We start from the raw sequence: 15,330 nt of genomic DNA, 5'->3' as shown, positions 1-15,330 counted from the left end.
AGCCAAACTAGGGAAAGAACCTAGATGTCCATCAACAGATGAATGGATAAAGAAGATGTGGTATATATACACAATGGAATACTATGCAGCCATCAAAAGAAATGAAATCTTGCCATTTGCAACAACATGGATGGAACTAGAGCGTATCATGCTTAGTGAAATAAGTCAAGCGGAGAAAGACAACTGTCATATGATCTCCCTGATATGAGGAAGTGGTGATGCAACATGGGGGCTTAAGTGGGTAGGAAAAGAATCAATGAAACAAGATGGGATTGGGAGGGAGACAAACCATAAGTGAGTCTTAATCTCACAAAACAAACTGAGGGTTGCTTGGGGGAGGGGGGTTGGGAGAAGGAGGGTGGGGTTATGGACATTGGGGAGGGTATGTGCTTTGGTGAGTGCTGTGAAGTGTGTAAACCTGGCGATTCACAGACCTGTACCCCTGGGGATAAAAATATATGTTTATAAAAAATAAAAAATTAAAAAAAAAAGATTTTATTTATTTATTTGACAGAGAGAGAGGGAACACAAGTAGGCAGAGAGGCAGGCGGGGGGTGGAGGGGAGCAGGCTCCTTGCCGAGCAGAGAGCCCGAGGTGGGGCTTGATCCCAGGACCCTGAGATCATGACCTGAGCCAAAGGCAGAGGCTCAACCTACTGAGCCACACAGGTGCCCCTATTTCAAAACAATTTAAAAGGAAACACAGCTTTCCTTATAAATATATCTAAACAGAATACATAATCAGAGGCACATTCAAAGTGTCACCCTCTCCTACAACAACTTGTCCATCCTCCCCATCTAGTTTCAACATAAAAATCAAAGGAAACAGTCAAGAAGACAAAGAGGCAACCCAGAAAATGGGAGAAGATATTTGCAAACATCTTCAAATATTCCCTAAACAAAAAGGGCTGATATCCAAGATCTATAAAGAACTTCTCAAACTCAATACCCAAAGAGCAGATAATCAAGTCAAAAAAATAGGCAGACATGAGCAGACACTTCTCCAAAGACATACAAATGACTAGCAGACAACGTGAAAAAACATTCATCATCATTAGCCATCAGGGAAATTCAAACCAAAACCACACTGAGATACCACCTTACACCAGTCTGAATGGCAAAAATCAACAGAGCAAGAAACAACAAATGTTGGAGAAATTGTAGAGAAAAGGGAACCCTCTTAAGCTGTTGGTGGGAATGCAAATTGGTGCAGCCACTTTGGAAAAAAAAAACAGTGTGGAATTTTCTCAAAAAATTAAAAATAGAGCTACCCTATGACCCAGCAATTGTACTGTTGGTTATTTACTCCAAAGATACAGATGTAGTGAAAAGAAGGGCCATATGCATCCCAATGTTCATAGCAGCAGTGTCCACAATAGCCAAAATGTGGAAAGAGCCAAGATGCCCTTCAACAGATGAATGGATAAAGATGTGGTCCACATACACAACTGAATATTACTCAGCCATCAGAAAGGATGAATTCCCAAGTTTTGCATCAATGTGGATGGGACTGGAGGAGACTTTGCTAAGTGAAATAAGTCAAACAGAGAAAGTCACTTATCATACGATTTCACTTATTTGTGGAACATATGGAATAGTATGGAGGACATTAGGAGAAGGGAAAAATGAAGAAGGAGAAATCAGAGTGGGAGACAAACCATGAGAGACTATGGACTCCAGGGAGCAACCTGAAGATTTCGGGGGGGGGGCAGGGGGATGGGTGAGTCTAGTGATGGATATAAGGAGGGCAGAGATTGCATGGAGCACTGTGTGTTATACGCTAACAATGAATCATGGAACACTACATCAAAAACTAATGATGTACTGTATGGTGACTAACATAACACAATTTAAAAACAAACAAAAAACCCTAGAACAATAGTTGGGAACATCAGTAAAGCTGCTGAGGTACTTGAAGAATTTTTCACAAAACCAATTACTCCCCAAATAAAGTTTATTTTGAAAATATAACATAGTCATATAAATTTAAATAGGACACATCTAGCAATACTAATGAGTCAAATTATATTACAAGTGAGGTTGCCGTTCATGTCTGATTATTCCAGTGAATGGAAAGACACAAAGTTGCAGCTAAACCAAAGGCAGATACTTAAAAGCATCGTAACTTATTCGTATGTTTTCATTTCATACTTGTGACTACATATTCAGATTGGAATAAATGTAAATTCACATGAGATAAAGAAATACACTGCCCAAATAATGAAAATTATTTTTATTTTTCCTGCTCAACCAATCATGTCTATACAAGGTAGCACCCCTTGACAAGCTCGTTCCTTCCCAATGAACACAGCATAAGGCTTTCAGTACTGTGGTTCCTAACTCCTCCAGGTTGAGGAAAACCGCGGTGACAATTTAAGAGTTTTCTACATATAGCTGATTTCATCAGAAAAAGGTGTTATATATGCTCTTCCCAAGATCTTTATGTTTTAGTGAGGAAAATGCAATATATAACTAGTGAAAATAGCCTGTATATGATATAATAATTATTTATAATTCTCTAAAACAAACAAACAAACAAGAAACCTAGAGGTAAACAAGAATGAAAGAACTAAGACGCATATCTCGACCCTCTCACAGTACAGGGTTTTTGAGGCAATTCAGTGCTAACCCCAACAATGAACCCAGAGCCAGTTCTAGATTAGAGGGAGAATTCAAAAGCACCCAAAACAGCCAGTAAACCATCTTCAAAGGATAAGGACCCAAAGACAAAAAACAGCACCAACTGTTGGGAGTACAAATTGAAGAGAAAAAGAGGCCCAGTGAAGTCAAAGGAGGGCAATATAAGATACTGAACTTGGGGACTGCAATCTTGTTGCACAAGTTAGCTGTAGACCTCAGGCAAAACAACCCATCTCCTCGAAGAATAACTTCCTCATCTATTAAATAGGTACACTAAGATCCACCAGCTTTGTTCATAGGCTTCAGAACAACTAAAATCAAAGACAACAATGCACTTGAGATCACTTTACAAACGATAAAGAACTATTCTTAGTAAATGAAGATTTGGAGGCTTTTTCAAAGTAATAAGAATAAAAGCTAATTTCAGGTAAAATTAGAAAATCATCCATTTTTTGACCCAGGACAGATTTCTATGCACTAGTAGCTGCTGTGGGAGTGTGTCATATTTTTTAAGCAGAAATGGGAAATATCAGGAGGGAAATAAATTTCCCTCATGATATAATGTTATTGTAGTATAATACACTAGTTACAGATTTTATTCATTAGTAAATCAGGAAAGGTCATTGGCTAGACTTAAAAACTAAACACTAACTAAACATACTCTTCCTCAGTTACAAAATTTTGACACATTAATACAAAGACCCAGACATAAATAATTTGTCCTACCAACCATTATAGGTTATCAGTCTATAGGAATGGAACCTTATACAGCTAAGTCCTGCGTAGAAGGTTTCAATGTATACATATTTATAAGTCATTAACTTTGTTACTCACTTCAGCATTGCACATCTCCTCAGTAGAGCAGTAACTACTAACAAGGCCAGCTCAACAACCATTTCCTCTTTGCTTAAGCAGACTCAAAGGCAGTCACAGACACACTGTTTCATTATAACGTGAAAATAGTAAGCCCTGGATACTGCACATGGCTTTTCAAATGTTAGTGTCTAACTTGGAGAAAATAGAGGGAAGTAGATAGGGGGAGCTAATTCGTGCTACAACCTGGTCTTAGGTTGGACATGCTCCCAGCTGCGCTATTTTAAAATTACAAGTAAATAAGTAAAACAGAAGGCTTCATGTGTGAAAGTGGAAAATGGTCCAGAAGTCTTCTATTAAAGACAAATTAATTTTTTCTTCCCAATAACTCAGCAGAAAGAAATAGGCACTTAGGAATCTTAAGGGCTTCTTCGAATAATAGTCAGAAAAATATATAAAAATAAAAAACAGAACAAGAACAGCACATTATAAAAAGTAAGACTTTTTAAGAAAAAATGGTTGTCCTGTCTTTAAGGATGCATGCCATATAAAATGGGCACATGTATCTCTATAACTCATCATGTTTATATGTAAATTCTCTGGCAGATATAAATCCATCTTTGTCTTCATCTTCTTTATCAAAAATATCCTCCACCAAAACATCATGATGACTTTCATTCACCACTGCACCATGCTTTTCAAACTCCTTCTTTAAATACACTTTCACCTACAAAATAATGGGTCTCATTAATAATTCTAATTCATAAGATACCCACATCAATCCAGTTAATATCAGAGTGGACTGGTAGTTCATTTGATTATATATAACAATGACTGAACAGCTACCATATATTTCTAATGACAGTAAAAGAATTATAAGGAATTTTCTCCCCTTAAAAACTGTTGCTATAGTGTTACAGTAGAGACAAAGAATATTGCTCAGAGGCAAAGATAAGGCTTATATTATCTGAAAAACACCCAGTGAAAGCATATTATCTATTCTTAATCAGGGTCTAAATAAAGCCAAGCATTTGAAAGGCTGTGGTCTTTCACTCCAATGAATTATCCAGATCTCATTTTCTAACTAGGGTCAGAATTACAGATATTTCTACTAAAATATGATCAAAGGATTAAAGATTAAAGGACATTTTTTAAAGTTATTTTTTAGAATTTTTTTTAAAAAAATTATTTACAAAATATCCAGTATAACACACAGTGTTACTTAGTTTCAGATGTACAATATAGTGAGTGATTCAATAATTCTATACATCACTCAGTGCTCATCATGGTAAGTGTATTTTTAACCCCCTTCAGTTATTTCACCCATCCCCCACTTGCCTCCCCCACTCCTAACAGCATTTTTAATTTAAGTAAGTGTTTGCTAATAGTTCATGTTGTGGACCTGACTATGATCATGCCTTATGACCTCCCAATCTCAGAAATTAAAGCAAAATCCAGCCTTATGAGTGCTTAGATTAAAATTTTCCACTCTCGTTCAGACATTTAAGGATATAAACATAATGCCGCTCTTAATTACTCACTAGCACCATAATGCAGTTCAACCTGCATTTTCATTTTTCATCAGATCTCTAGGACTCCTTCTGTTAGATAAGTAATTTCAAATCCTTCCCCCCTTATGGCCAATATATAAACATATGACATACATTTACTTTTAAGATTCAGGAGATTTAATGAAGTTGCAAAAAAAAAAAAAAAAGGATGAGTAAAGCTACATGGATTAATATAGAATATATCTCTAGGATTCACTGCAAATAAAATAAGATGCCAAATATTATGTATATCATGTTACTTTTTGTGTAAGAAAAGGGGAAATAGGAAAATGTATTCATGTTTGTTTATATTTGCATAAACACTAGAAAGATACATTAGACCCAATAAAACTGCATGCAGAAGGGGAAAGATCACACAGTAGAATAGGATGTGGGTGGGAGAAAGACTTCCTATTAAACACCTTTTTTAATTGGATTGATTTTTTTTGAACCATGTGAATGTGTTGTATACTTAAGATTGTTTTCACCATTTTCTTTTCTAAATTTTTAAATTTTTATAAACATACAACGTATTTTTAGCCCCAGGGGTACAGGTCTGTGAATCGCGAGGTTTACACACTTCACAGCATATTTAAGATTTTTTTTTAATGAAAGGTAACTAAAATTTATCTTGGACATCAAAAAATCCTATGACTGGTAATAATATAAATAATATAAATTGAGTTACTGTAGCTCATGACTCTGTGAGTTCCTAACAACCGTACTTATTTAAGACTTAATCATTTCCTGGACATTAGAGGGAAATTGATCAAAACATAAAAAGGGACCTGATTTCTGACCAGCCAAGGGAAGATGGAGAACATGGGCAAGCAGGAAAACACAGAGCAGATGTCTACCTCCACTTCTTTCCCCACAGCTGCCAGACCAAGACAGGTATGTGTAAAAATGGCTGCAAAAGCCCAAATAAATGTTAGAAGACTTTTTGCTTTCTCCTTACTCAGATATCAGGATTAAGAGGGGGCTGAGAAAGGTCTGGTTCTTCCAGAACAAAACAGCATGTGGGTTGTTTGCGGTTAATTGCTAGGAAATTACAAGTACATTTAACAGCCAGTTTACAGTTCTAAACAGAAACCATCAACATGAGATATTTCTCATGACATCTATGTTTCTTATATAGCAATTCCAAAATGGGAATTGTCTTAGCAAAATGGATCTTTCAAAAACTCAGGGTGAGGGCAAGATACAGTGAACCTTAAATATGGTATGGATGAGGGCAGGTGGGGGCAAAAGAATGAATGATGTTTCCTAAGTCTCAATATATTTCTCTCCAAAACAAGGATTTCCCCTTCTCTGCACAGCCCTGGGTCAGTCACTAATCCCTATGCACTCTGGTCTTCAGATTTTCAGTGAGGCTTATTCCTATCCTCCCTACTTCCCGGTATTGTTTCGAGAATAAGAAGGCAAGAAGGTACTTTCCTATACATTATCGCCTTTAATCCATAAATAGCTGTTAAAAGTCAATATTTTCAGGTGAGGAAATGTAACTCAGGGAATCTGTGATTTTGTTGTTGCTCTGAGTGGTGGAACGGGGACTCTCACTGGGTCTGCCTGATTCAAACGCTCCCCAACCACTGTATTGCTTCCTGGACCCTTTACCAGAGGAGCTGTCATCCCTGAAATGTCCACATGCACAGAAAAGGGTGGAAAAAACCAACCAACCAACCAAACAAACAAAAACAAGGATTTCCTATTTTTTAAAAAAGCGCCAACATTCAAAGCATTAGTATTTTTAAAAAGCTTGTAAATATTTTATCCAAGTAAAAATAAATTTTCATTAAAAATATATTTTTTAAAAAGTGAGAAGAAAGAAAGGAATATGAGGAAGGAAAGATCACCTCAGCTTTAGAGAGTTTCCAGTCATCATTAAGATCCATTTCTTGGAATGACTCATGGGATCTTGGTCCATTCCGAATCTCCAGGAGATCGATGTTGAATATCAGTGTACTCTCTGGGGGAATTTTACCTGACATGAGACCAGAGGGAGGTTAACTTTTATTTAAACAATCTCAGAGTTTTTATGACAGAAAACTTATGACACTGAAAAATATTCTTTTGATTGAATTAAATGAAGAGCCTTCCTAACATTATCACACATAAATTATTTTATAATTATATTTTACTCAAGTAAATAGAATAGAGAAGGAATAATCCAAAGTAGTAGATCAAAAGCAGTCTGTTTCTGACTTTGCAATTACAAACTGTGTTGTGCACACAAACATACACATACGTACAGATATACCCAGTGGCCTGGTATTGTTTCAAATATAATTAATATATTACGTATTACATGCAAGAATGACTTAAAGGGCTTTAGATAATTCAGAGTTAATTATAGTACAAGTGATTTACTAATTTGAGGGTCACCAAAAGTCCTGACCTAGAATATACCGTCCTGCCATTTTGACCACGGGGAGGCAGTATCTAGCTGAGTGAGAACTGGTGTCACACTAGCTGGTATTAAAGCTTACTCCGGCCCTGGTTTAAGCCTATTTCCTCATCTGAAAAATGCAGAATCTGTCGGGAGGATGAAGGAAGATAAATCCATGCAAAATATTTAGCATAATACTTGGTAAATAGTGAACTGTCAGTATATATTAATAAGACAGAATTCTCCTACAGGCTTAAAAACAATACAGAAAGTTTCAACAATTTCAGAAAGTTAGGCAACATCCCCTCTGATATAGAACATTATACCTATTTTGAAGAAATTTCATTAGAGAAGAAATTAAAACAGATTTCTGAGAAGGGAGATAAAAATCTTTAAAAATGAAAAGAGCTTTGCTAAAGTCGCAGGGACCTTAAAAAAAAAAAAAAAACAACTTTCTGGGAAATACAAACAATTTTTTTCAACTTATTTCCTTACAACTATATTTAACATACAGGTCTGGGTAAACATTACAAATATTTCTTAGTCCACCTCCACTCACCCACCCAAATCCCACATATTTTTATGAAAGATCGTTTGTTAAGGATTAAAGAGAACAAAACTTACACTGTGTGCCCAAGCTTACCATTCCAGATCTAGACAGAGAAGGGGCATATACTAGGTCGTTGAAAAAACTGGTGTCTTTCCAGAGGCATGCAAACATGGTACCAAAGGACGACAAAATTAGTGTTAAAAACATATTAGCACAGTTAGTTTCACGGCTCTCAGTTTGGAGGAAATGACTCAAATTTAGATCTCTACCTGTTATAAAGTAAAATTGAGTTAAAGACAGTACGGAGGAAGAATAATGGACTAATACTACCTCTACATTAAAGGTGAGACAATAAAGATACAGTGGGAAGGTAATAGAACACATCTGAACATCAGAGAAACATTTTCTAGATACTTGATTTTCTTCTCTAAAGAGATTATTAAAATAAGAATTGAATTTGGTTAGTAAATCCCATTCTGTGCATAAGATTTATATAGCAAGTTCCATTTTAGAACATACAATGCTTCACAGATGGCACTTACTTTCTTCTCAGGAAACTGGGGCTAGGATTCTCACTTTGTGAATGGTTAAGCTTAGACCTAAGGATACTGTGCAGTCTGTAAAATCACAGTGATTCTATAAAATCTGATTCTATAGAATCAGAGTGGTTCCCTGTCTGGATCTGATGACTACTCAATATATTTGGGGGGCGGGAGTGGGCACCTGGGTGGTTCAGTCCACTAAGAGTCTCATTCTTGGTTTCGGCTCAGGTCATGATCTCCTGGGGCATGAGATCAACTCCTGGGGAGGGCTCCATGCTCCGCTGGGAGTCTGCTTAAGATTTTCTCCCTCTGCCCCTCCCCCTACTCATTCATGCATGTGTACTCTCTCTCTCCCTAAAACAGACAAGTCCTTTAAAAAATATTTTTTCCGTTCATTATGTAATACACTCCCATTGTAGGCAATTTGGAAGAAACAGAACCAGAAATAAAAATAATTCCCAGCCATCCACTGTCACCATTCTTAATTATTTCCTTGTGATTCACTGTATATGCGTATATACTTTTTCCTAATACTTACTCTTGCATATACTATAGCTTTACTTTCCACTTTTACATATAACATTATATCATACACACTTGGATATATTATTTTTTAATCTTTGAAATGCCATTTTAAAATAACTGGGCCCTATTTTATTTAGCTAAAGCCTTCCCATTATCCACTGAAATTGTTTCCAAGTATTTTTGCTATTAGAAACAATGTAGTACTGGACATCACTGTTCATGAATCTTTCTCCTGACACCTGATTATTTCCTTAGGTTAAACTAGAGAGGATAAATAAATTAAAAAAAAAAAAATCTTAAAAAGAAAAAAAAGGAAGTTCTGCCAAACCTCTCTGCCTATCTCTGTTTGTCAAATAAATAAATTTAAAAAAAAAAAAACAACTAGAGAGGAAATACGGGACATGAGCATATCCTATACAGAAAACATCGTTTGGCCTCTTGTAAATAGCCCTTTGGAAAGCCGCACGGCTTCCCACACCAACCATGAGCGTGCATGCCTGCCTGGCAACAAACTAGCACAAAATCTCCTGGAATAAGCTAGCCCATTTGTTTCTGTTTTATTAAACTCATTCTATGTCACTCCATTCATTTTCTTTTTTTTTAAAGATTTTATTTATTTGACAGAGAGAGAGAGATATCACAAGTAGGCAGAGAGGCAGGTAGAAAGAGAGAGAGAGAGGGAAGCAGGCTCTCCACTGAGCAGAGAGCCTGATGCAAGGCTCAATCCCAGGACCCTGAGATCATGACCTGAGCCAAAGGCAGAGGCTTAACCCACTGAGCCACCCAGGTGCTCCCGCACTCCATTAGTTTTTATAAATGAATGTTTAAAAAGTTACAAAACAACTTTAAAACAAGAGTGAAAACAACTTCCAAAAAAACCCAAAAAACCTTTGTTGTATAAAACTTCAGTTGTAAGTCACCAGCAGTCCACATCTAACCCTCATTCAATACCTTAACCATCTACATTTTACATGTTCAACTCATCAAAACATGTCTGTTGAATAATCTTTCTTTTTGCATTGTCAAAATAAGTTGATGAGTTTCAGCTGGAGAGAATGAAAAAGTTTTGGAAGTGGATAGTGGTGATGCTTGTACAACCATGTGAATGTTCATAGTGTCACTGACCTGTACACTTAAAAAATGGTTAAAAGAGTAAACATTACGTTATGGGTACTGTGCCATAATTTAAAAAAACAAACAAACCATTATTTGGGTTAATATGGTGGTTAATTGTTAATGATAGAGTTGAAGGTTCCAGAACTTTTTATCATTAACTCAATTGACTATTAAGATATAATGGATTTAATTTGACCATTTCAAATGATAATCAAGACACAATCACACTTCCAAAAAAAATACACATCCTCTACTTACTTTTAGGGGGAAAAAAAACCCCATATAGTAGTTACTTTGATTTTGGTCTCCTAATCCAGAGAAGAACTCCAATGCTATAGTAAAAAGGTAGAATTGTTATTACCTTTTCCTTCTTTTCCATAGCCCAGGGCAGGAGGAATGGTGAGCTTTCTCTTCTCTCCTACACACATTCCCTTCAAGCCCTGGTCCCAACCTTTGAGAGCCTCCAAGATGCCCAAGGTAAACCAAATGGGCTGACCATTATTATGTTTGTGACTACAACAGAAAACAACAACAACAACAACACATTAGAACTGTTTAGAAACTTTATTGCTGGTATATATTTTTTCTACCCATAAGTGATTAAATTTGGAAATTAACAAAAATAGTTATATACATACACAAAAACCAAGTCAATTTTGTAATTCACTACCCATATTTCTTGATACAAATTTCACACAATTGACTCAGATAGAGAAGGGCAGAGGGAATAATAATAAAACAGTTAATAACTATTTGTGATTTTTTTGTGTACCAGGTATTACCCTAAATGCTTTGCTTCTTTTAACTCTAACAATGACCATAGGAAGTAAGTACCATTATTCCCCCTCCCACCTGCCCATTGTACAGAGGAAGAAACTGAAGTGTGCCAGTATATAATCCAACTCCAAAGTTCAAGGTCTTAACCACAGGGATGCTGTCCCAGGAAAATTGTAAGGGGGCAGAAGAGGGAAAATGGGAGAGTTGGGGAAGGAAGATGAGAAGCCAAGGAGAATTTACTGCCAAGACACATGGGTTCATACCCACACGGACACTGGAGAGTCAGGAGCATAGCACCTTATAGCTTACCCACAAACTGTCCTGATGTACACCCTGGTGATGGCTCTGATAGATGGAAAAGGCTGTTCTTCAACCCTGAACCCCTAGACACTGGCTGCAGGCATCTTCTGTGGGGCTCTGCAGGGAAGCCTGGAGGAGTGGTCCCTCAAAGACTGAGGGAGAACGAAATAGTCAAAGTATCCTGGCTTATGAGCTGGAGAGAGGCCAGCCTAAGAAACCAGCTGGCAAGCTGCTAGGGGGCTTGTGGGCTGAGCAGGACCTGAGCCCCAAATAGCTCCCTTCAGTGTAATAAGGAAAGTGTTCTCAAAGATATTTTAGAGGTGAGAACAAGAAACGACGCTGCTAGGTTTCATGGGCACCAAGGTTAGTTACTAAATCCAGGTAAAGGCCATTACTTCCTCTTTTCCTTAATTTCCCCCTATTACTAAAGAAACAAACTGCCAACGGTAGAACACTTGGGAAGGCTAGAAAAGAATAAAGTAGGAAGAAAACAATCTGCCACCCAGCACTGACTACAGTTTGAACACATTTATTTTCACAGCTAAAGGATTTAAGCTATTACCACAAGGCTATCGTTCTAGAAATGGCAAATGTGCTTTACGGTGGACCATTTCATGGTCACAATGCTCGGGGTGAGCAGTTCCTGACCATTTACACTGAAGCCACATGACAACAGTCCCCTCATCGGATACTATAACTTTAATGGCAAACTGCTAAATAATGTCTTATGGCTACCATCAAAGTCCACATAAGTTCTGAGACCTGAAAGAAATCAGGCTGTGTCAACATCGAACTAAAAATAAACATGTAATAGAAAATTTAAAACACAAACCTTAATATTGTTTAACATTCACTGTGGTATTGGCTTTGTGGATGAGAAGACAGAGGTGTTGCGAATTCTATGGCAAGCCACTGTTTTGAAAGTTTTAGAAGGGCTAACAGAGTTCAAAGAAGGGTGCCATTCACTTCTCTAAAAACAGACCAGGACTGAATGCTCAATGATGGCAGGTCATCAAAAATCAGATCCAGGAAAGGCCACAAAGTTACACTTCTTTAGTTCATGCCATTCTCTACCTGGCATGTCCTCTCTGCCCCCATTCTCCACCAGAAGGAATCTTTCACCCATCTTTCAAGGCCCATCTCAATTATGGTCTCTGAAAAGTCTTTCTCTTTGTCCACCTCTCAGATCATAAATAAGGATCCATTATGCCTTGTGAACATCTGAACATTCTGTACTATATAGCATGAGTTACTGACTTGTCTTCCTCCCCTCTCTGTAGATGATGTTCTGCTGAAGGACAAGGATCCACTCTTAATCATCTTTGCATCCTCAAGGCCTGACTTGTGGGCACTCAACAAGGGTTTGTTAGATGGACAGATAAATGAATGGACAAGGATGGAGAAGCAAAAATTTTTTAATCTCCCTAGTATCAAGCATAAGACCTAACATAAAAGAAATGCTCAATAAACACTTTTGGAATGGAATGAAGAGAATCAATGCTTAATTAGAAATCAGTACACTTGTAAAACTTTTCCATGTTGCAATTTCTTTGTTTATAGAACAGAAATAATGATAGTGTAACCACCTGAAAATCCTTCACTGTAGGTATTGGATTAATCTTCCATAACCACACCCACACCCATCAATGAAGTCTTTGAATTTCTAGAAAGAAACAAATAATGAAACAAATCATGGTACTGTGCCTTGACCAAAATGTTATCTGTAAGTACAAAGATTAAATAGACCAATGGACTGGATTAGCATACCCTACAACAAGCAAATAAATGATTGTGTATACGTCTCATGAAGTCGCTGTGTAAAGTTTTAAGTAAATTTCACTTACACCAAATAAAAAATGGAATTGAGACCTTTTTCTCTCGGGAATGAAGTATGAAAAATAAGAATTCCTTTTTTTTTCTACGTACCGCCTAACTATACATCTAGATATTTCTGCAGTATTTCAAAGATTCTAGCGCGAATTTTTATAATAAAAAATTAACCCCTTATCCTTACCACGTTTCCAATAAGAACTTCACAGGCCCCGTTATATAAGATTGTGGTTAAACAATTTCCTTTCCCAAAGAAGGAAATAATATATCGCCTTTTTTTTTTTTTTTTTTTTTTTTTTTTTTTTTTTTTTGTAAGAGAGGTGAAAACTTGGTGCAGGCTACCTCTCCTGCCCGAGGTCTGGCATATAGGTGGGTGGGTTCTTCACTACTTCGCCTTCAGGGTACAATTACTTACGTGGAGTGAAATAAGGAGCCATCCTTTTCTAAGTAACCTTCATAGTGGACCAACATCAAATCCCCCCCTTTGGTCTTGCGATGGCAGATGAAAGGTTTCTGGAGCACCTCAATTTTCACTTCTGGTTCAGGGATCAGAGCCCCGCTCAAAGAAGTGACCAACAGCGTCAACACCGCGTTGCACAAGAAAAGCCTCATGTTGCTGGAGCTGGAAAGAAGTTCCCACAAAAACAGAGAAAGGACCCCCCACTTCATAGAGCTAGGAATATAGTTGAAGGCGTAAGGACAACGGCCTCTGGCACGTTCATTATTCCCCGATCCTAGCAGACGTGGCACATTCACTACAACTTTCCCACGCTCGGCGAACCCATCTCTAAAGAGTTAAACTCCAAACCCGGGTCTGACTGGCTCACATAGCTCGGCCGCCGGAGAAAGACGACTTCCCATTGGCTTACGGTGCTGTCCGCTGGAGACCCTCAAACCAATGATGCTGCAACAATTACAGCTGGGCGGAGCTGTCCGCGGGTCTGGCTGCGAACCGCGGGGAGTGGTCCTAGAGTTCGGAGGATTAAAGAATTTCACAATGTCGGACTTCTGGGGACCCGGAGACGCGCGGGGCTAACCGGAAACGCCTCCGCCCGATTTACATCTGTAAAATATGCGGGCTCAGCTTCCTGGGAAGAGTACTGGGCCGGGTGAAAGGTTAGCGGTTTCCGGAAACAATAGTTTACTCTCGCAGATGCTGAGAGGCCGCCCCCAGGATTCCACCCTCCTGCTAATGCGATTATTTAATTTACGGTATAGACGATAAAGACTTTAATAGTTCTGTAGGGTTCGCAGAGCGCGTTGCGTTCCCGTGCGTACACACCTCGCAGCACTGCGGGTAAAGCTGGTTCTTTAATCCCAGTTAAAGGATAAGTATATCTGGGCTGGGAGAGGTTAAGGTCCCGTTTAAAGTTGTTCAGCCTCAAAGCAGTTGAGCTCCGCCCTCAAACCCGATCCGTTGCGTTCTACAAAGCCGCGTAATGTTATGGCTGCTAATATTTATCACAAGGTGGTAACCGTAGTGTAGAGGGTCAATGATAGCTTCTAGCGTGGATAAGGAGGCGCAGACCTCCACTTTAAAAAAGAAACAGTCATCACGGTGATGAAATACATGGGCTTATTTTAGTTAAAATTACTTGTTTTACCTTTTTAGCCTAGTTTCAAAAGCAAAACATGTTCGTTATGGTCGATTTGGAAGAGACTGGAAAACACGAAAGTAGCTTTTCCGGTTAAAATACAGGAGTCGAATTAAATATGAATTTCAGAAAATAACGAATCCATTCTGTATTTTACATGCTAAATCTGGCAATCTTATGCTAAAGAAAAAGAGAGAAAAAAAGATCGTCTGTAGCGCCACCATCTACAAATAATCACCTTAACATTTTTGGTGCATGCTTCCCTGACATAAACCTAAAATAATTTGGACCAGATTGTACACTTTGTTTCGTACTCTGCTCTTTCCACTTAATCTGTTGTTAACGTTTTCCCTGGACAAATATCCTTAGCACAGTAATTTCTCACACTTTAATATGCTTAGGAATCCCCCCGAGAATCTTGTTTAAAATGCAGATGTCGACTCAGGAGTCCTGGGCTGGGGGTGAGATCCTGCGGTTTTGACAAACTCGTAGGTGCAGCCAATGCCGCTGTCCGTGGATCACACTTCCAGCAGCGAGGCCTTAGGGTTTAGACAACATGTTTACTAGCCTCACAGTATCCTATTGTGAAATTCCCAGCAACTCTGTAGGCTCTATTGCTGGCTAGGTCGATTTTGTGGGATTAATTACCTTTGAGATAAGAATTGGACCCTGGGAAGTAGGACGCAGGAGGCACCCCAAGGGGT

The 15,330-nt window shown here is 38.1% G+C and overlaps 1 protein-coding gene across 1 annotated transcript; it reads right to left on the bottom strand.

Moving 5' to 3' along the window:
* Positions 1–1,655: 1,655 nt before the first annotated feature.
* FKBP14 (FKBP prolyl isomerase 14) lies at positions 1,656–14,436 on the bottom strand. Its single transcript, XM_032304355.1, has 5 exons — positions 14,314–14,436; positions 13,447–13,998; positions 10,486–10,637; positions 6,859–6,986; positions 1,656–4,179 (listed from the first exon to the last, which is right to left on the bottom strand). The coding sequence occupies exons 2-5, from the start codon at positions 13,698–13,700 to the stop codon at positions 4,021–4,023; spliced, it is 693 nt and encodes a 230-aa protein (XP_032160246.1). The 5' UTR covers positions 13,701–13,998; positions 14,314–14,436; the 3' UTR covers positions 1,656–4,020.
* Positions 14,437–15,330: the final 894 nt, after the last annotated feature.

The sequence above is a fragment of the Mustela erminea genome, chromosome 11 (genome assembly GCF_009829155.1).
Source record: "Mustela erminea isolate mMusErm1 chromosome 11, mMusErm1.Pri, whole genome shotgun sequence".
In the NCBI taxonomy this organism is placed as follows: Eukaryota; Metazoa; Chordata; class Mammalia; order Carnivora; family Mustelidae; genus Mustela; species Mustela erminea.
This window is presented reverse-complemented; position numbering and strand designations above follow the sequence as displayed.

Coding starts and splice junctions, on each gene's coding strand:
- FKBP14 (XM_032304355.1), bottom strand. CDS start 13,700: ATGAAGTGGGGGGTCCTTTCTCTGTTTTTGTGGGAACTTCTTTCCAGC. Junction 10,638..13,446: donor GGCTCCTTATTTCACTCCAC/GTAAGTAATTGT, acceptor TTTCTGTTGTAG/TCACAAACATAATAATGGTC. Junction 6,987..10,485: donor CTATGGAAAAGAAGGAAAAG/GTAATAACAATT, acceptor GTCTCATGTCAG/GTAAAATTCCCCCAGAGAGT.